The 20,708-nt window shown below is 43.3% G+C and overlaps 1 protein-coding gene across 1 annotated transcript in view; it reads left to right on the top strand.

Annotated features, from left to right (window-relative positions):
* Window positions 1-20,708, top strand: part of FXYD1 (FXYD domain containing ion transport regulator 1) — a 206,328-nt gene that overhangs the window by 108,176 nt on the left and 77,444 nt on the right. The window contains exons 3-5 of the mRNA XM_069201104.1: window positions 12,956-12,994; window positions 17,264-17,338; window positions 18,729-18,765. Of these exons, the coding sequence (XP_069057205.1) occupies window positions 12,956-12,994; window positions 17,264-17,338; window positions 18,729-18,765 (151 nt within the window). The remainder of the gene's footprint in view (window positions 1-12,955; window positions 12,995-17,263; window positions 17,339-18,728; window positions 18,766-20,708) is intronic.

Below are 20,708 nucleotides of genomic sequence, written 5' to 3' on the forward strand. Positions count from 1 at the left end.
CGTAGTACTGCTAATCATGTCGTCTGGCACAGAAGCACTCATAATCTGGCTCCTAGAGACCATTAGGAAGGCAAAAGAAAGAAAAGACACAACAATAAAACAAACATTAAAACACTTCACATTATGTAACTACATCCAGCACCGGGACATAGACCCAAGATAAACCCTATATTCTGCAATCAGGCAGAGTGCCAAGCCTAATCTTTAAACACGTGAAAAGGAAGATGGTCAACCGAGGTGACATATTAGGATCTATGCGGAGCTTTGGACATTAGAAAATAACACCACAACAATTTTCATAGCGATTATGGCTCATACAGGGAAAGTATCAATATCAGAAGTTCACAATAATAATGGAGTAATTCAAAGACCAGATTGCAAAATCTGATAATTACAATAATGGCATCAGAGAACATGAAAATAAGAACACAGCCGCATTGCACCCAGCCATTAATGCCGCCCCCACCACAACACAAACTGTCTCAGAAGGCTGTCCCAGGTTACTGCAGTCTGAATTTGTACAAATCAACAAAGTCAAAATAAACTCAACACAAGAACTGATTACCCACACAATCAACATTAGAAATGAAAGGAGAACCAAAGACAACTTGGAAAAAATACACAACTCAGAGACTTAAGCCTAGATACCCGAAAGCAAAAGCTGAGACTAAAGGCGTGTGGCAGTATTCTGCTTACCTGCATCAGGTGGTGTTCACAAAGGACTTCTGGGTTCCTTCTTTCAGGCTAGTTCATGTCTGAACAATCTAAAGAGCATTACAAATCTTACTTTACATCACAATCCAGTTCTGGTTTCTCAACACCATCCTGAGGCATTATGGTCCATGTCTGTTGCCAAGCCCATAAGTCCTGGGGGTAGGATGCTGTTCAGTTTCATAGTTACTGGCTCCTCTGGCAATTCTAACCCATTCCTACATGTTTTCTGCATTTTTCCCATTTACAGCAACGATCCATACTCCATTTGAGCTTTCCCTTGTCATTCTTGCTGGCCCTCCTGATCTTCCACAAATCCCATTGCAGCCTTCCCTCCATTGGTGGTTCCATGATTTCCAGCATCTGGTTAATTCATAACATCTGTCTCTGCACCTGTCCTCCTTCCTTGAACTTGCAATTATTTCTACTCTGTTATCTCTGTGCTTAGTGTTCTCTTAACCAGCCTTACTGCTGAACCTCTGCATGAGCCGGTGCTGTCTTGCTTCTTTTCTCTCAGACTTGCCCCTAGTTTATAGCCTCTTTGGCTTTATTGCACATTACATGTTTGCTACTTTAACAAAGAAAATGTTTTGAGGTCAAAAGATATGATAGATTTGCCTGAATCTATGAAAACTACCCCAGAGAAATATAATCAAATAAAGCAATTTTTTATTTTAAACCAAGGTTTATCTATTGCTTTGTTTTTGACTTCTTGTGGTGGAGTTGAGGGCTCGATCCTGCTGTTTTTTTGAGGTCCTGGTGCCTCAGCTTTACTTTCAACCTCTGTATCCCTCGCCCTCCTTACCCTATGTTTGCTACTTTAGCTTCTGTGCTACTGCTCCTTATGGTTACAACCCCCTCTGCACCTGTTGTATGCCAGTGTTCATAGCCCAGTCCGGATACATCCAGCTCTGCCTTTGTTGCATTCAGATCCCTTGTCTTGTGTTGCAGTGTTCCTAATTCTGCATTGCTGAGTATCTTCCAGGAAGTGGTGACAGTAACTGCTTCTTGTATTATTGTTAGATCTTTTTCCATTACACATAGATCCCTTTCTATCAAGCATTGAAACTATCATAAAAAATATTCTGATGAATACATCTAATCTCAGATTCCTCACCTTTAGAATGTCCTCAGATGCCAAACTGGGTCCGGAAGATTTTTCAGCATAGCCCCTATGTGCTGATAGGTGCTGTCATGTGGCTCTGCCTCAACCCCTCTCCTCCCCCTGAAGTGATGACTGGAACGTATACAGGTGCCACCTATGCGCACTGACTTCCTTTTTTTCCATTCCTGCTTACGCAAATTCAGAGCTAGCTCCAAACGTTTTCTCATCAGTTCACAAGTTTTTTCTTACAATATTTTTCTCTATTGTGCAAGGGAACATGTCTTCTCCTAAAACTACAGGTTTTAAACATTGTAGAGATTGTCACAAACAAATGTCCTTGGCAGATCCCCATGAGGTGTTTCTCTGGTGTTTGGTTTCAGGCCACGACTCCAAGTCGTGCAACTAGTGTGCCTGATGCATCCAAAAGCGATCCAGGAGTGTGAAGCCGAGCAAACCTTCTCCAGTCCTCAGCTTCTGTCCAGTTTTATGTCATAAAACTTCTCTCCTGTTGTGCAAGGAATAATGTCCCCTCCTAAAACTACAGGGGTTAAACCTTGTAGGGACTATATCAGGAGCAGTCACCAGGCCCATCCTCAGTAGCATACTTTCAGCACGGGTGAATCCCTCATTGTCCAGAACACTGAAGAGTGCCATGTTTGGTGTAAGAGTGAGTGCTGGGTCTAGACCAGCTCCAAGCACCGCCCTGATTGTATTCCAATAAAGGTGGCAGACCAGGTAGCTCTCGACAATATGTAAGAAGTCTCCCACCACTTTCACGCACTACAAGTAGGCCAGGTCATCTGATCTGTTCATGCGCCACAAGCACTGAAGGTCAAGTATTCACAGTGTAAGTAATTGATCTGAATAAGACAGAACCTCACCATTATGGCAGTTGTCTATTCTCCCTCCTCAAACCCCCCCCAGATTACCCTCCCACTTTTCCCTCAATGTGTGAAAAGATTCTTGGCTGTAGTCTGCAGTTTGCGAACAGTAATGTGCTTACTTTTGTGAGTGGGTGCAGCCACTCCCCCATCCCTCCCTCGTTTACCACTACTATGGTACCTACGTGTGCGAAGGGTGTTGCAATACCAATCTTTGGACATGTGCAGTGCAGGACTTACTACTGTTTCTTTTTTGGCAGTAGTAACTTACACTTGTAAATGTGGCCCCAACCCCATTTTCAGGGGCGAAGTTATGTAAGTCTATACTTTTACCTTTAAACAACGATTTATATATTGAGTCTTTGGCTAGGAGAATCAGATTAGATCAGAGGATAACACCCTTTCAACACCAATGATGGGTCTGAACGAAGCCTTATATGCAGACGATCTCTTGGTTTATACGCAAGACACTCAGAGTTCATGCCAGGCATTGTTTGAAATTATAGCAGGGTTCGGGGAAATCTCTGGCTATTCAGTTAACACCGATAAATCTGAGGTGATGACTTGGAATGGTCCACAAGATAATAGACTAGAGAAAGATGAAATTCGTTACCTTGGGGTAAAAGTGGTCAAAAACCTGGCACAGATGGCCCATGTGAATTTCTTAAATCTTTTCAGGGAAACAAAAAGGCTCCTTAGTCGATGGTCGCACCTCCAACTCTCTACTTTAGGTAGAACAAATTTATTAAAAATGGTGATACTTCCAACATTTACTTTTAGTTTTAATAATATCCACTTATTTCTCAAAGTTGACTGGTTACAGAAATTGCAATGGGAAGTAGCCAGGTTCATATGGTCATACAAAAATCCTAGAATAGCTTGGAAGAACTTGAGGAAAAAGAAGCTAGATGGAGGAATCGCATTTCCAGACTTCCAGCTTTATTACTGGGCATTCCAATTAAAAAAACATTAGACCACTATTTTCCAAAGAATATGGTCCCTCACGGTTACGGGCACTAACAAGTAGCTTTCGAGAGCAGGGTACGCATTTTCTTATAAATTTGGCCATCCCAGATACTACAAAAAAGTAACATTAAAAGTTCTTAATACCGCATGCAAGATATGGTTTGTATTGAGAACAAGGTTGGGAATCCCATATTATAGTGAGTTGGCCCCAATTTGGGACTCTGCCGGTACACTGATATGTTTTCAAGATGCCCTAGCTACCCCACTGATAGAGGGAGGAATTGCACGATGGGGACAAATAGTTGCCAGAGGTTCTGTGATCTCATGAGAGTCCCTATCTGGTGTGACAAATGCTAAGTTATCTAGATTTAAATATATACAAATTAAATCCTGGATACAAGGAGAGCCCGAGGACGGGCTTGTTACAGATTGGGAAAATGGAATTATAGGTGCCCAGCGGCTAAAGAAAGAAGTTTCAAGATGGTAATGGGTACTAATACAGGCCGAGGATGCCTTTCTTCCATCACCCGCACAGGGGTGAAAACCTGATTTTCCTGCACTTGACCTGCTTCATTTTTGACAGTCATCTATGAAGATGCTTTGGTCTGTGGTGAAACCCGCTTCCTTGAGGAGGAATCACTTGTTCACTCTGTACAGGGTTTACTGGACTCCCAGAAGGTTAGTTAAAATAGGCCTTCAAAAGAAGAGTAACTGCCCAAAGTGCTGCCTAGCGGGTGTAGATGATACACATTTCTGGTGGCGATGTCCGAGAATTAAAAATTTCTGGGAAAAAGTGGGTAAGATGATTTTATCCATTATTAATAGACAAGTATAAATCAGTCTACCAGTGATTGTTTTTGGGCTATACGAGGTTCTTGGGGGAAACATACATGATAAGTTGGCAAAACCCGGGCACATCTTTTCTTTATTTAATATTGATAGCATGGCGGGAAATATGTACTAAGTGGATATCGAGTTCCCCTCCTACCCATACTGATTGACTGTTGTCGGTGAAGAGAATTTCTGACTTCGATTGTAGTAATGGCCAGGTCAAACGCCAGATAATGTGGGAACCTTTTTTGACCTTCTATAGAATCAACTTCTCATGAGCCAGGCATCATGGTTAAAAATGTATGACTATAGCATTCTACAAAGAAAAGAATAGAGCAACACACTCAGCCACATGAAAACAGACAACAAGCCACATAAACTGGAAAGAACAAATAAAGTATTTCAGAATGCTGGCTTTAGTACAGATTCACGAGCAAGTGCAGGGGAAGAAAACACCTAAACCAGCAGTGATTCTCAATTCTATCTTCCCCAGACTGTGGTTAGCGATGCAAACAAGCATTAGTAAAGCCCATAGGGCTGGCCTTTCGCATAGCTGCAATATTTCAGGTCATTACTGATATACCTCTCGAGTCAAAAGCAACCACGGACGTGCCTTTAGCAAGGCTGCAGTCACCCAAGACGTGACTAAATGTGCCTGTTGAGTCAGAAGCAACTGCTGCATTAGTCATTCACACAGCTGCAGTATCCCTGTGAGCCGTCCTGTGCCTTTGTAACTAGAAGCAGGCATACATTAAAGTGAAATCAATACAAGTTTCACCACCAAATCACACGACAACTAACCACATTTACACCTCACATCAACTAATAAATAAATATGCTAAAACTATTTGCACGCTTTAAATTTCCAAAAAGCAGCTGGCTTAAACTGACGGAGAAGACCCTTCCCAAAACACCTTAAAGTGGCATGGTGAAAGTTTAAAATGTAATTAAAAGGGTGTCTTCACGAATTTGGAACAAAGGCCGAGATGTGAATGCTGCCTTTCCCCAACTCTGTTTCACATGTACACAGACAACCTCACAGTCACTTTAGAGGAATCACCAACACCAGGAATACTACTAGAAGATAAAACAGTGTCTGCCAGATTAAGTAATGTCTGCTGTATGCCAATGATTTGTCTCTCATCTCCTGCAGAGCAAGGCCAACAGCAGTGTCTGGATATACTGCAAAACCACTGTGGACATCCGTGTCTGAAAATTAGCAAAACAAAAACCAAAGCCATGAACTTCTACATCAAGAACAAATATCAGTTTATGTTAAATGAACAGGCTATCAAACACAGAAAAAAACTCCTATTTCAAAATAACAACCAGCAAACCGGAAGAGCTTCGGCCATGTCATGAAATGCTCCACAGATAATGTTATGTTAGAGTTTTAAAAACCAAACTAAAGGTATACCCGCCCCGATTATTCTCTGTTTAAACGAACTGAGAGTGCAAAGTCTGGAGCCCTACATATGTCACCAGTTACACCCCGGGGCCACAACGCCCAATAGAAAACACGCACCTGCAGCTCTGCAAACACATACTCCTTATGCTATGCATATAAACGTGCTATGTAGCAGAGGCCTAGCTGGGGATCAGCGGAGGCCTGGACAGCTGGTGTGCGCCCTGAGACATCAGTGGCTGTTTCCGAGAGCCAAGGGCAGGTTCCTGTTGTGTGAGCTGGTAATGCCCTATGAAGAGATGAGTTTTAAGTTTCTTTCTGAGTTTGAAGGGTAGTGGTCGTTCTGATACTGACGGTCATGTTGCCCCAGGTCTGGTTCATATAGATGGAGAAGGCCGCCCTCTAGTCTTTTCCTTCATGTATTTCTTTGCTTCCATTCTGATATCCTAGCTCCTGGTGTTGTGCTGTCCTCCAGAAGTTAATTATTCATCCAGGTGTGCCAGATGTCGTTTCTGATGGCTTTTTAAGTTTTCAGCTGGTCTTTGAGGCGCTTTATAAGTCTGGAGGCGGACCCAAATACTTCTTTCAGTGTTTCCGAGCTGTGGTAAAGCGTCTTCCAGCTCCTAATCAGACGGTGCAAAGTGTAGAGTGCCTGTGTGGTGCCTGGAGGCAGCTGAGCAGATAGTTACCTCGATCTAGCTGGGGAAAGTTCAAAGCTTAACCTGTTAGTCTGAATTTAGTTTTAGTAAGAAGGAGTTTGCATCTCTTTGGAGGGGGAGCTGATACTATAGTCTTGGTGTTCTTGACGAGTCTCCCCTGTAGGAGAAGTCTTTTTCAAGATTGAATTCAGGTGATTTTGCATGCACAAACAGGGAAAGTGTGCCCTATTATGTTGCATGTGCTCCCCTTAGGGCAGCCGCAAATACGTGCTGTGCTGGGGGCAGTGCATCAAGTGAAATACGGAGCGAGTGCTTCAAAGTCGCCCTGTGTTAGTGCTGGTGGCGCCCGCCTGCACTTTTAAGGGGGGAGAGAGATCCCCCTGCAGGCAGTTGCAGTGAGTGACGCCCCTGACTCCCTCCAGAGGGTTGCCATGAGAGCGCACTGTCAGTGCACCGCCTGACAGCTTCTTTGCCTTTGCACCGACGTCCACAATAAGGCACGGCCATGAAGGTAAAAAGATTCCCTTATTTGCATGGGGCCTCGCCCCTTTGCAAATGAGGGAACGCCCACTCTCGATAGAGCTGGCTATACATGTGCGCCAGCGCTATCTGTATTACAGAAGGAGCTGCACAAGCATATGTCCCTTCTGTAATGCCAAAGTGCTCCGGGGGCACACAAAGCAAGCATACATGCCCATGGTGCCCGGGGGCACTTTGTATAATAGGGTCCAATATACTTTAAGTAGAAAGGCCTAGAAAATAGGAGAAGAAAGGTTCTGCTAATAGAATCAATCTGCTATCGAACAAAAACAAAAGTAACTTTGCAACTAACTGGAAAACCCAAATACGAATGAAATTAATTGCTCCAAACAACTAAACAGGTACTGCGCACATTTGGAAAATTTAGGCTGTACAAACAAACCCAAACACAGACAGCCAAGTACAAGGCCAACACTCACATGCTTGAGATTGAGAAGTGCAAGACAGGCACACGCTCAAAGCAGGAAAAGCCAGAAGGTATCAACAATGCGACCTGATGTCATAGAAAACAAAGGATACATTTACTCATGCACTACTCTAAATGAAGGTAAATAAGGAACTTTTGTTATTGGGAATACTTCCATAGGCTTACTACTTCACAAAGCTGACATAAACAAATTGCCCACCTCCTCCTGGCTCCAGAATACTTATGAAACCATCAAAGACCGAAAGGCTCAGATGTAGAACCGTATTGTCGTATCTCAGTAGTCGGTAAAACTTTGGTAACTCTCGCTAGCCAACATTTAATTTTAAAAAATCTAATTAAATTAGATTCATCCGAATGAGCGAGACAAAGAGAGAAAGGGAGACTGGCCTTGGTGTAAGATGGCCACTTTGTTGTGATGCTCCGGAGAGCTGCAGACCTCAGGTAGATAGGTAGCATAATGAGGCAAGTCTGACGACCAAAAATAACAGTTATCAGTGGTGGAGGGCATATTTAGAATAGCCACCACATCACTGCAGTACACCAGGAAAGGGAACTGCAACAATGAGGAGCTCTAGGGGTGCACGCCTGGAGAGATACATCCTGGGCATATAATCCTAGGGTGTGAAGGCACCTATGTTGCATTAGCGTAAGAGGGAGTTCAAAATGACAGACGAGACCCACAAAAGTGACTGTAGACATCCGATGGCAATGAAGTGTGTCAACTCCTGTGCAACTTACACCTTTCTAAGCTGGAGTCAGAATGGGGAGACGTCGCTGGCGAATGGACCATGGCATCGTTCGGAGAGCTTCAACTGCTCCCTCCTCCTGTACATCATACAGCAGCCCTAGCCAGGTGCAGATGAATAATTGTGGTGAACATCCTGGGTGCACTGTAGTGGGAAAGACCAGACTGAAACAGTGACTGACCCGAGACTATATCTAAACCCATCATATGGCTTCCTAGCCTCAGGACTGAGACATCTTGCTGACATCAAGCGCATATCCGCATTCATATCTGAAAAACGAGGGGTCTGGCAGCAGAATCTCAATCGCCAAAACCAGATAACACATCATCAAGGTAATTCCTCTTTGCTGCAGCAGAAAACAGACAGAGGCATCAGAACCTGCAAAACAAACTGAAGAAACATTCAGCCAGCCATGAGCAACCATCACCTGCTTCTTACCGCACTAACAAGTCTGACAGATCATCCTAGCTACAGAGAGAAAGAGACCATATAGGTGTGAAAGTCAGAAAATATTAATAATAGGAGACTTCTCAATGGACGTCCTTATCTAGTGAGAGAAGTCCTTGGCCCTGAGACCCAGGTACTGGCTTTAGGATCGACTACTACTTGGCCATGTGCGTGATGTTGGCCAAACCTCTACGCTATACTGACACGGAGACCAGCCTGTCTGACCATGTGTCTGTTGGGCTAGCAACACATACCAGTAAAACAGACACATCCCTGATAATATGTACCAAGAATCTACCTAAATTTACACTACTGAAAGAGCAGAAAGAGTAATGTGCCCGCCTCAGATAATTTATTGGGGGAAACAAGGGCTCAGCACTCTCTAAACAAACCTTATGAGTATTGGCTAAGCTACTTGGAGAGAAATGCTAATGAAGGAAACCAATAACCTGGCCATTGATCTACAAACCGCCTCAAACAATCCATCCAAATCCTAAAACAAAGATGTATTGCCACAACAAAAAGGGAACTACTAACGGAAATAGAGACAAATTCACCCTAAATTCACTGTTTGCCAAAAAAGCAAAACATGGATTACAAAAACGTAGATGCTGTCATAGTGACCATGGTGGAAAGACCAGTAAATTATTAACTGCATAAGAAGAGACTCATATGTGACAGTGCATACACCATGAGACACAGACGAACAGACTACAACGTATCAACAAGATATTGAAAACACTGTTTCAAATGTCCTACAAAGCCAATTCCATTCAGAATCAAATTACTTGGACATTCGACTAGAAGACGGGTTCTTTGCTAAGTACCCAATGACCAAACTCTCAGACAAGGGTAGAGAGTTAGAAAGGGAGATTAAATTAAAAGAAATAAAGGATGCAATCTCCAATCTGCCAAGTAACAAATCCCCCAGTGAGGATGGCTTTCCTGGGAAAGATTGGTGTTGCCCAGGTAGTGGAGATGTGACACACAGCATTTAAAGATGTTAAAGTGGGAATACATTTCATTCATACTCTTATAGATCAATGATAGCTTTGATTCCTAAACCCAACAAGGATCAACAATATTGCTCTAATTACAGAACCACTTCTTTGATAAACACAGACATGACATTTCAGCCAGATTACTGATGTCCAGTTTGTGGAAGGTCATTCTGTCCTTAATACGTGACTCTCTAATAGGGTGTGTTCCCGGCAGAGACTTGATCCATAGACCTCTGTACCCTTTCACGTCTGCTGTGGGCTTCGTAAGACTCCCAGGAACCAAATGTGGTCCTCTCCCTCGACTTGGAAAAAGCCTTTGATCATGTGACTTCTTAATATTCTAGAAAGATATAATCTGGGAGAAAGCTTTAAAAATAAAATGAAATTGGTGTAGTAAACCAATGACCGAAGCAACCTATGATGGATCCCTTACTGATATCTCGCATACAAAGAGGCACGAAACGCTGCCACTCGCTCTCACCCTTAATATTTGTACGAGCCCTGGAACCATTAGCATCGGCCATACATGCATCGTATGACATCAAGGGACCACACACTGCCGCAGAAGAGAAGGTCTTTTTATATGATAATTACATTTTGTTAACGTCGACCCACCCAGATACTCCATACCGGCATTCATGACACTATTAAATTTGTTTTTTACCTTTTCAGGCTATAAAATCAACTGGACAAAATGTGAGGCCCTACCAATGGCCAGACGCACCACTGTACAGGACTGAGACAGATACAATTTTAAATTGGTCAAAAACAACATGAAAGATTTAGGTATACACGTAACTACTGGCCTGACATATGTTGTTGTAGACTCCTCTAATCCGAGATACACATACTGACCTCTGCAGATAAAAAACACCCAGACTATCATCCTGCACTTGGGTACAAGTAATCAGTGCTTAATTTGTGCTTGTTGTTTCCGGTGCTGAGCACCTGCACTTATTTTTGAGGGCCGGCGCTTATTCTTCTGCCTCAAGCATTTGCTGCGAGCAAAAGACACATATGGCAAAGGCAGAAGAAGAGAAAGCGTCACAATGGGAGAAAGCAGAAAACTGCTAGAGTGAGCTGAAGGGGCAGGGAGTGCTTTAAATGGATAGAAGAGGCCCGGGATGGCTTCAGGATTACACTGCCTCAGTATTCCGTGTTCCTATATTTAATAGCAGCAGCCGCGTGTTTAAGAGGAGGGCTTTGGGCACCTTCACGTTTTTATTTACAAATTAAGCACTGCAAGTAATTAAAATGTGATTAGCCCCCAAGTTCAATTACAACAGCCACCACCCCAAAATCTGTTCTCTGTAATCTGTTTTTAAGAGAATGCCTACTTCGGCATTAATATAAAAAAACAGAAAAAGAGAAACAGAGAGAAAGGGAAGAGAGAGAGAGTGAAAGAGGGCATGGCTTTCTGGGAAGTCGACAGTCCACATACCTTCGATATCTCTGCAACCTGTCCGCCATGAAACACGCAAACTTTGGGAACGTTGGGGCCCGCTCAACAGACAGATCAATCCTGCTAAAAACATTTTCCATTTGGCAGTGGCCCAAGAAAAGCACAGAGCTGGCAGGGCCCTAATGGATGTTTCTGTGCTTGAAATAAGTAACAACACGACCCTATCATGTTATCTGCTTTACTCTAACACCCAGAGATAACCTTAGATCTCCTTCACTTGCTCCCAGCTGTACAAATAATGAGCGGGAAGCAGAGGATTCTGGGAGTATGAGCTGAGACCTAGATATCATTTAAAGGATGCCTTTTTCTTTGAAGTTTCCCTTTGATTACACTGGTCTGAATAGTGTATGTCTGTGGAGTAGAACATTAATATTAATTAAATGCATGGATAGCTGAAGGGTCCATTCAGGCCATATTCCTGGCGCCTCTTCCCTCCAGGGCTCAGCAACGCCTCGAATCACTGCATATAAGGAGATGTCTCTCGTACGCAGCTTTAATTTCCCTATCAGAGGTCGCATGGGAGGAGTTGGATTGGCGGCTCCCCAGATGGAAGCTTTGAATGAAAAATCTATTATTAGCCCAGCTCCAGAGATCATGTTAGACTCAGACACAAGCAAGTTAGATTGGGGAGCCCGAAGCAAGCAGGTTCTTACAGGAGGAAAACGGACTTGGTGGCATATAAATTACTTAGCGCTTCTTGCAGGATTCTTTGCAGACAAAGGTCTGCTAGAAGGGCAAACTGCTGTGCTCATCTACCTATTGACAACATATCAGCTGTTCAATATATAAACAAATTAGAAAGGACTTGATCAATAGGTTTGGCCAATCTCTTTTGGCTCTTTTGGCTCTTTTTCCTGGACAGGAACGTTACAAAATACATAACAGTGTTTTCTGTGCCGCCCCCCACCCAGTGCTTAATTTGTAAATAAAAAAGGTGCCGGTGCCCAAAGCCCTCATCTTAAACACGCGGCTGCTGCAATTAAATGTGGGAACACGGAATACTGAGGTGGTGTAATCCTGAAGCCATCTCGGGCCTCTTCAATCCGTATAAAGCCACTCCCTGCCCCTTCAGCTCACTCTTGCAGCTTTCTACCTTTGTGATGCTTTTTCGTTTTTCCCTTCCTCCTTCTTTTCCATATGTGTGTTTTGCTCGCAGCAAATGCTTAAAGCAGAAGAATAAGCACCCTCAAAAATAAGTGCTGGTGCTCCGCACCGGAAACAACAGGCACAAATTAAGCACTGCCCCCACCCCAGATAAGTATTATAAGTCCTCCATCTAGTTCCTTCCGCGGCACATATTGGATGCAGGCAAGCTGAGCTGGTGAAATAAGCAGGCTTTGTGAATGAGAACCTATGATCTGATCTCTAAAATTCATTCAGGGAAGTTAATTGTCTAAAACCTAACCTTACGCATCCGCCATGACATACACATAAAAACTCAAGTCATCTGTTATACCTGTTTGTGATAAGTTTGACCCTTGCAGGGCCAACAGAGCTGTTCACCTTTTTGAGAGCAACACATTAAGTGCCATTACATAGGTTAACAGTGCTGTTAAATGCAGTGCTCAGACGTAGGAAAATAGTGGTGCATGTAATTAAAAAGTAAAGTGTTTTTTCTATAATCATCTTCGCAATAAGATCTTCCAGACAGACATTTTAATAAATCTGCTTTTTGGTCCCATAGACGTCACAAAAAAAAAGATTTACTTTCCAAAATCATTCGGTAGAACCATTTTGGCCCAGCCACCTGATCATCACTGTTTCTCTTTTACAGAACCAGGCCATTCAGAGGAGCGGGACCCCTTCACCTATGGTAAGTAACAGAAGAGGGCAGTATGGCCACGGAGAGTGCTAGGCCAGTGTCATCAGGTGAGTCCTCCAGTACTGTACCAAGGCAGACTCTGCTTGGTTTATGGACGTCACTATCACTTCACGCGTCAGCAGCCATGGCTCCTTCTCACAGTGTTGCTAGAGGGGAAGCTTACGTTGCTCTTGCATATGTTTTTAGGGGGAACTGGCAGAGTAACGAGAGGATGCACACTGTACATATGAGGTCATTCCTTTTGAATTGCGGGTTACACAGTGGTATTAGTTCACATATATATTAGGCTCCAACTTTGCTCCTTCTTTCTCGCCAGGTTACCTTATCATATCTGACACGTTCTCTCCTCCTTGAAGAAGCTTGAACTATGCACCATTTTACTCACTGTCTCTGGACTGTGTCAAATCTGGAGCTCATAAATGAAATACGAGGGAGTCCCAGGGATAAAAAATTCCGGCAGTGGGTGGCGGGGAGACAAAGCTTTGCCTTCTTTGAGAAGCGTTGCAGACAGGAGTCCAAACCCATCCTACTCTGTCTCTTCTGCTAGTAAAGTTGAGCCAGCCCAGGAAACATAGTAATCCAACACTCATCTGTGGATGGTGGTCCTAGATGGGCTCCTAGAATTACCTTCTCATGGGCTCAGGACTACTTGAGGCCTAGTAGAACAGCAGTGTGTGAAGCTGGCCAATCATGAAGCTCTCTGCAGACCAACCCACAGAGGTAAAAAGTTTCACTGTGTAAAACCTTCCCATTCCCAGCCTCGTCTAAGGAGTAGGGTATTCCTCACAGCAGTGCCAGAGATATTGTGTATAACAAATGTAAACAAATGTAAATGCAAGAGCACAGTCAGATACAGAAGAACTTAACTGTCCACACCGAGTCTAACTAAAACCATAACATGTAATAAAGAAAGTAGAGCGTATGTGAAATAAACACCACATGGGGTTACAAAAGGTATCGGAATACTATCACTACTAAGGCTTCATTGGTGAAAGAGGGTCTCAGGCGCCAATGAAAAATAAAATTAATAACAAATGTAGACAATGATATATGTATGGTAAAAAGCTGCTTTTATTGATCTCCGGTGTTTGTGCTAACCCAGCGAGAAAAATATAATGTTTTTGAGACCAAGTGTAGTATGAACTGAACATTCGGACATGTATTACTAGAGTGCAAAGGTCAAATCCCACGTCATTACCATAGGAAATCTGCATCCTCTAGAACCTCTTTATCACCACAGTCTGAGATCCTCACTGCCTCTCCGAGTCCCTCCTGAGGGATGGTGCTCTGGTGTTATCACCACACTCTTAGATCCTCACTGTCTCTCTGAGTCCCTCCTGAGGGATGGTGCTCTGGTGTTATCACCACACTCTTAGATCCTCACTGTCTCTCTGAGTCCCTCCTGAGAGATGGTGCTCTGGTGATAACACCACAGTCTAAGATCCTCACTGTCTCTCTGAGTCCCTCCTGAGAGATGGTGCTCTGGTGATAACACCACAGTCTGAGATCCTCACTGTCTCTCTAAATCACTCCTGAGAGATGGTGCTCTGGTGTTATCACCAGAGTCTGAGATCCTCACTGTCTCTCCGAGTACCTCCTGAGAGATGGTACTCTGGTGTTATCACCACAGTCTGAGATCCTCACTGCCTCTCCGAGTCCCTCCTGAGAGATGGTGCTCTGGTGTTATCACCACAGTCTGAGATCCTCACTGTCTCTCCAAGTCCCTCCTGAGAGATGGTGCTCTAGTGTTATCACCACAGTCTGAGATCCTCACTGTCTCTCCGAGTCCCTCCTGAGAGATGGTGCTCTAGTGTTATCACCACAGTCTGAGATCCTCACTGTCTCTCCGAGTACCTCCTGAGAGATGGTGCTCTAGTGTTATCACCACAGTCTGAGATCCTCACTGTCTCTCTGAGTCCCTCCTGAGAGATGGTGCTCTGGTGATAACTCATCAAAAAATAAAGGGATTTGGAGGATTAAAGGTCCAGTGTATGCTCTCCAATGACAGTTCCTAATAATGTAATACACTGTTCCTAAAGAGCAAGAAGAAAACAGGGTGAGTACTAGGGGGTCCTATTTAGTAGGAGCAAGAGTCCTCACACACCCAAATGGGTGTCATGCTTCATCATCGGACCAGCTCCTCGTCAGACTGGCGCTGCAATGTCTGACGGGCACCACCCATTCGGGGGGCTCTTTGCCGGAGTTCTTTTTGATGATGCCACACTTTCCCGCAAGTAAGTAGGGACAGAGGGAAAGAGGAGAGAGCAAAAAGAAAACAAGGAATAAAATTAGCTCAGAAACCCTCACTAAGAACTATCTTTATTAATGCGGGGTACAGGCCAAGATTAAAACAATTACCAGGAGAGTGAAATCGAAGTAATGTTCGACCACTCTCTAACTGTATCGCACATAACAGGGTGGTCAGGAAACTACAAGACCCACCTCAAGATCGGGTCAGAGATCCTCACTGCCTCTCCGAGTCCCTCCTGAGAGATGGTGCTCTGGTGTTATCACCACAGTCTGAGATCCTCACTGTCTCTCTGAGTCCCTCCTGAGAGATGGTGCTCTGGTGTTATCACCACAGTCTGAGATCCTCACTGTCTCTCTGAGTCCCTCCTGAGAGATGGTGCTCTGGTGTTATCACCACACTCTGAGATCGTCACTGTCTCTCTGAGTCCCTCCTGAGAGATGGTGCTCTGTTGCTGCCAAAATAGGCAGCTTTATAATGAATGCACTTGCCCTGAATGCATACCCTGGACATGCAGATGCATTGAGTGTAATGTGCTATTTTTCACCATTTCTGGAGGAGAGAAGCTTACGATGGGGGTAGCATTGTCAACAGTGTATCTACCGTGGGCTGCACACAGCTTACCCGTCACGCCCTAGACTGATGTTCCCCAAAATTATGGATCTCTGTGTAAGCCTGACCTAATTGTAAAACACTACAGGCTATTGATAAATATGTAGAGAATTTAAAAAATAGGCAAGAGGAGAACGCATTGTATTGCTGTCAGTAGGATCCCCAAAGGTAAAGGTGCAACATAGAACTAAATAGCGTCATCAATAGGGTGAAATACCTGACCACCACTTCTCTTATATCTTGGGTTACCAGCTCCAGGTTAGTCCCCGTAAGCCTGCACACGAAGGCACGAGTAAACCTCTTTCCTGAATCCAGACATTATATTAATGAATAAATATTCTGTCCCGCAAGAAGCAGGCAAAAGTTCCTTCTAACCTGACGATGCCCGTAGTATTCAGCCCTTCAGCTTTAGAGGCTAAAAACATTTTTCACTAGTCCATCCACAGTGTTTTTTATTTGTCACTTATGGACCGTATCATGCAAAAGTTATAAAGACTTTGCAATTAGATGAACGTATCAAAAGCATGAAAAGGTAGAGGGATAATTAGATCTGGGGTCTTGGCCCATATAGTGATGCATTGTAATGTAATTCTTCATCTTCATCTATGACCCTTCCTTCGCTCTTGCTGAGACACAGCATTATGTTGCTTATTTCCAGCCTTGATGAAAGGTGTTCACTATGGGCTGTCAGTCTGCATGGGCATTTTAGAATGGTTTCTGTTCTCCCATGGGCTGGGCAGACTCCTTACACTGTGATCTGCAAAAATCATGTGGCTCCATTCTGCTCACTGCCCTCCCTGCTGGCTGGTAAATAACTGGCACTGGTTGGTCTCCAGGTTTTTTCTTGCTGTGCCCTCTCACATACCTGGTTAGATTACTTCTATAGAAACATCAAAATCATCCCTCAAGACCGTAGAGAACAGAGACCCTCATTTTCCCAGTTGGCTACCTCCTGCACCCCACAATGACTAATGGTGACATCTTCAGAAAGTCCAGGGTTTTCTCCCTAAGGGTAAAGTAGTGGTGTCTCTCAAACACAAAGGCCCATCTCTTGTTAAGGCTACCTTCCGCAGGGTCCTCTGTGCTCTTCTCTGAGGTCTGGCACTTACCCAGGTCTGGAATCCAAGACCTAATGACCAGGAAGCAGAAAGGTCTCCCTTGTGGGCGCTTGACCCTTCTTCGGTGTAGAGCACTTCTGGAAGGAGTGATGGCGACCTCCTTCCATCACAGAAGCTACATAGTTTCTATGCACATCTAACTACCCATACAGTCTTATTATCTCCTTGAATAGTTAACATTTTTTGAACAGCGATGCTAGTATAATGTTGACAGTGGTCATTGAAGAAAAGTGTGTGGGAGAAGGAGCAGTGATTCCAAGACAATGCCCTTTTCTCACCCAGATTATAAAACGCTGCGGATCGGGGGTCTGGTGTGTGCAGGAGTCCTCTTCATCCTTGGGATCCTGATCATTCTGAGTAAGTATTGAATTTATTCCTTCTCTCTCAGACCCCAATGCTCCATCACATCACAATCTCTGATCACCTGGACTAACCCAGCATCTATAAGGTGGGGATTGGACCATTCCTGGGGCAAATCTTTGTCATAATTCCACACTCGCTGACATGGTCCTCATCATTCTTATTGTTTTGTAATCCTTATGTTGTTAATGTGATGCTCTGATGATTTGAGGATGTTGGGCATCCATCTTAATTTTTCTTCCTAGGCCAGGGTGGCCTAACAATGGTCCTTGAAAAGCCACAACACATAAGGTTTTCAGGATATCCGCTTAAGATACAGTATACATTCAATGTAAATTGCAGTGATGACCCATTTAAAGTTAAATTTGTGTTGAAAGTCTCGGGGGTGTAAAACAAAAGCCTAATTTTGAGAAAAAAATAACAAAACATTGTCCATGTGGATGAAAACTATTCTTTAAAAAATCCTATCCTGTTTCTTCTGACTGAAGAGCACCTTAGATTGCCTGCTCTATAGTTTCCTTCTGTGCTGTTGCTTTTTAAAAGATGATTATAATATCTTTAACCCCAACTGTGTGATCAAAACTCACAAACCCTGTTGAGCAATCAATGTGTACATGTCTATTAGCAGCATCAGATTATCTGTTAAATTGAATTAACATGCTTCATTCAACATTTTTGGCAGAGGAACAGTATTATAAAACCCTACTGTTATCTAAAATGATCTATTTATTGTCAGATGAAAGCGTGATTATGCCTAGCATTACATTTTTGATCTACTACCTTACAAGGCTATACTGTGATCTCGAAAGGCCCACTGTTTTTTTTTCAGTATTAAATTCGGATCAACCATGTATAAATATGACTTTTTCACATGGACAGACCAACCCACTGCATGAAAAAAACTCCAGAATGCAGTTTGTATCTAGTGTGGGTCATTTTAGATTCAGATCTGTATTGTTTTTGGGCTGACCTGTAAAGTTGTAAACTAAAAATTCAGTGTTCAAGGGTTGACGACTGTGAATAGATCCCAGCGGCATCCTTTTGGTGGTAAGGCTGCATTGCCAACATACATTTAGTACACACCTCCCCAAAGAGGACAATTAAGAAAAAGTCTGCAATCATGGCTGCTGTATCCGAGACCCTATAAAGTACAGACTTTCAAAGATCTTTAAATAATGATCTTATCATTTTTGTACAAGCAGTGTCCTACTCATTTGAAGTCAAGTGACCCCCTAGTGTGAGGTAATGTCTGTTTCCAGGATGGTAAGCACAGGTGTGTGTGCAGGGACGGACAGCAAGGGGATGGTTCTGCCTGCTTTATAAACCATCTGTTGTGCTCATTCACCTTTTCACTGATTTTGTTATAAACCTTCTTCACTTGATTTAGGCAGAAAATGCCGGTGCAAATTCAACCAGCATCAGAGGTAAGCGTGTTTCTTCTCTCTTGTGACTCACTTAGTCTTTGCGTGTTGTTGATGTGCTCTTCTCTACAGAATCCTCACTATTGGAACATGATCCATGTCCACAGAAAAAGTTAATGTCATGATTCATGCCTCAGCATTGGATCTGGTGACTGACACTCTTGCATCAAACAGGAGCGGTGACGTGTCTTACGTGGGTACTTTGAAAAGACAGTTGTGGGGCCAGAACGAATTGCTTTATTTTCCTGTACATCTAACTGTACAAATCAGTGTGTTTGGTGTAATAAGTATCTGAATAGCAATTGTGCATTATTCTGCACAGCACTTTCCCATTTGCGTGATCCCACCTCCCTCGCTCCCTGTCGCATCCTCGTTTCAGTGACACGGTCCCAGATGGGCAGGGACCCTATGATGTCCATACCCAGCACATCATGTCTAAGATGCTCCGGCCACAATAAACCGGTCTCGGTGAAGCACTTCTCTGCTGCTTGGAGCTTGGTATGTGATATATCCACTGTCGCTTATTAATAAACGACAAGCACAGAGTCAGATTCCTAGATGATTGCAAACAAAACAGCTAATTAATTTAGGTAATTAAGTCAGTTCTATAATGCTGACACTCTTTAAAGGTGGAACAACTCCAACATTTATTGATCACCTCAAGGATGAAGACAACAGGAGACGTAACATTCTCCTCCTCCCTCACAACACATTATTCAAGCTTCATTGTGAAGCAAACCATTAACGCGTACTAGGCAGGGAGGAGGCATGGATAGAAGGGCGAGATTAATGTAGAGAAAAAAGGATTAATTCAGCAACAATAAGTAATGAGATGAGTGAGAAGGAGTGGACCATCTAACATAAGCATAAGCCTGGATGGGGAAACATCCTGAACAACTAGGTCCTAAACAACTACTTGCCTAAACCACTACTGCTAAACAACTACAAAGTCTCTACAACGAAGTACTGAACAACTACTGTCTTAACAACAATTTTGCCTGAATAACGATTGTCTGAACAACTAATTTTAAGGTAACTTTTTCTTTTTTTGTGGCCTGATATCTGATGCTAACTTGACTGAGTATGTGCTGGGATCCTGCTAACCAGGCCCCAGCACCTGTGTTCTTTCCCTAAACTGTACCATTGCTTCCACAGTTGGCACAACCCCTGGCACACACCTAAGTCCCTTGTAAAAGGTACTAGTGGTCTAAAGGGCCCTGTGACCATGGAGGATCCCTAAGGGGTGCAGCATGTATTATGCCACCCTAGGGTACCCCTCACCAAACACATGCACACTGCCATTGCAGATTGTGTGTGTTGGTGGGGAGGAAAAAGGTAAAGTCAGCATGGCATCCCCCCCTGGGTGCCATGCAGTGGCGACTGGTGACATTTGAAAGTGATGGGGTGTAAAAAATTCAGGATGAGTGCCTGTTGGCGAGCGAGCACAGCGAGCGAGCCTGACCGTCAGAAGAGGGGCTCGAGGGGTAGAACCCCTGAGAATATTTTTTAAAAAGCGTGGGCAAAAGGTGCATTTTCAAGCAAATTTGAGAAAGCAAAAATGTAAATAAAGCAATTGTGAAAGTGTAATTATGACATCAATAAAGAGATTTCATATGATAATGACGTAGGTAGCTGCTTAATCAATAAAACCACAGAACTTCATAACAGACTTTCAGATAACAATGCTGAGTACCTCCCAGATTTATTTATCTTTAGGCCATAAAGACACTGACAGCGAGCGTACTCGTGTAAGCAGCTCGAATACCTTTGGCCGAATTTGCACTACATAAAACTGCAAAAAAAAAATAAAAAAAAAATATATATATATATATATATATATATATATATATATATATATATATATATATATATATATATATATATATATACACACCAGGATGTTTTGAAGATTGCACAAAGTCATAAACACAACCTCTACCTAGCTA

The sequence above is a fragment of the Pleurodeles waltl genome, chromosome 7, assembly GCF_031143425.1.
Source record: "Pleurodeles waltl isolate 20211129_DDA chromosome 7, aPleWal1.hap1.20221129, whole genome shotgun sequence".
Taxonomy (NCBI): domain Eukaryota; kingdom Metazoa; phylum Chordata; class Amphibia; order Caudata; family Salamandridae; genus Pleurodeles; species Pleurodeles waltl.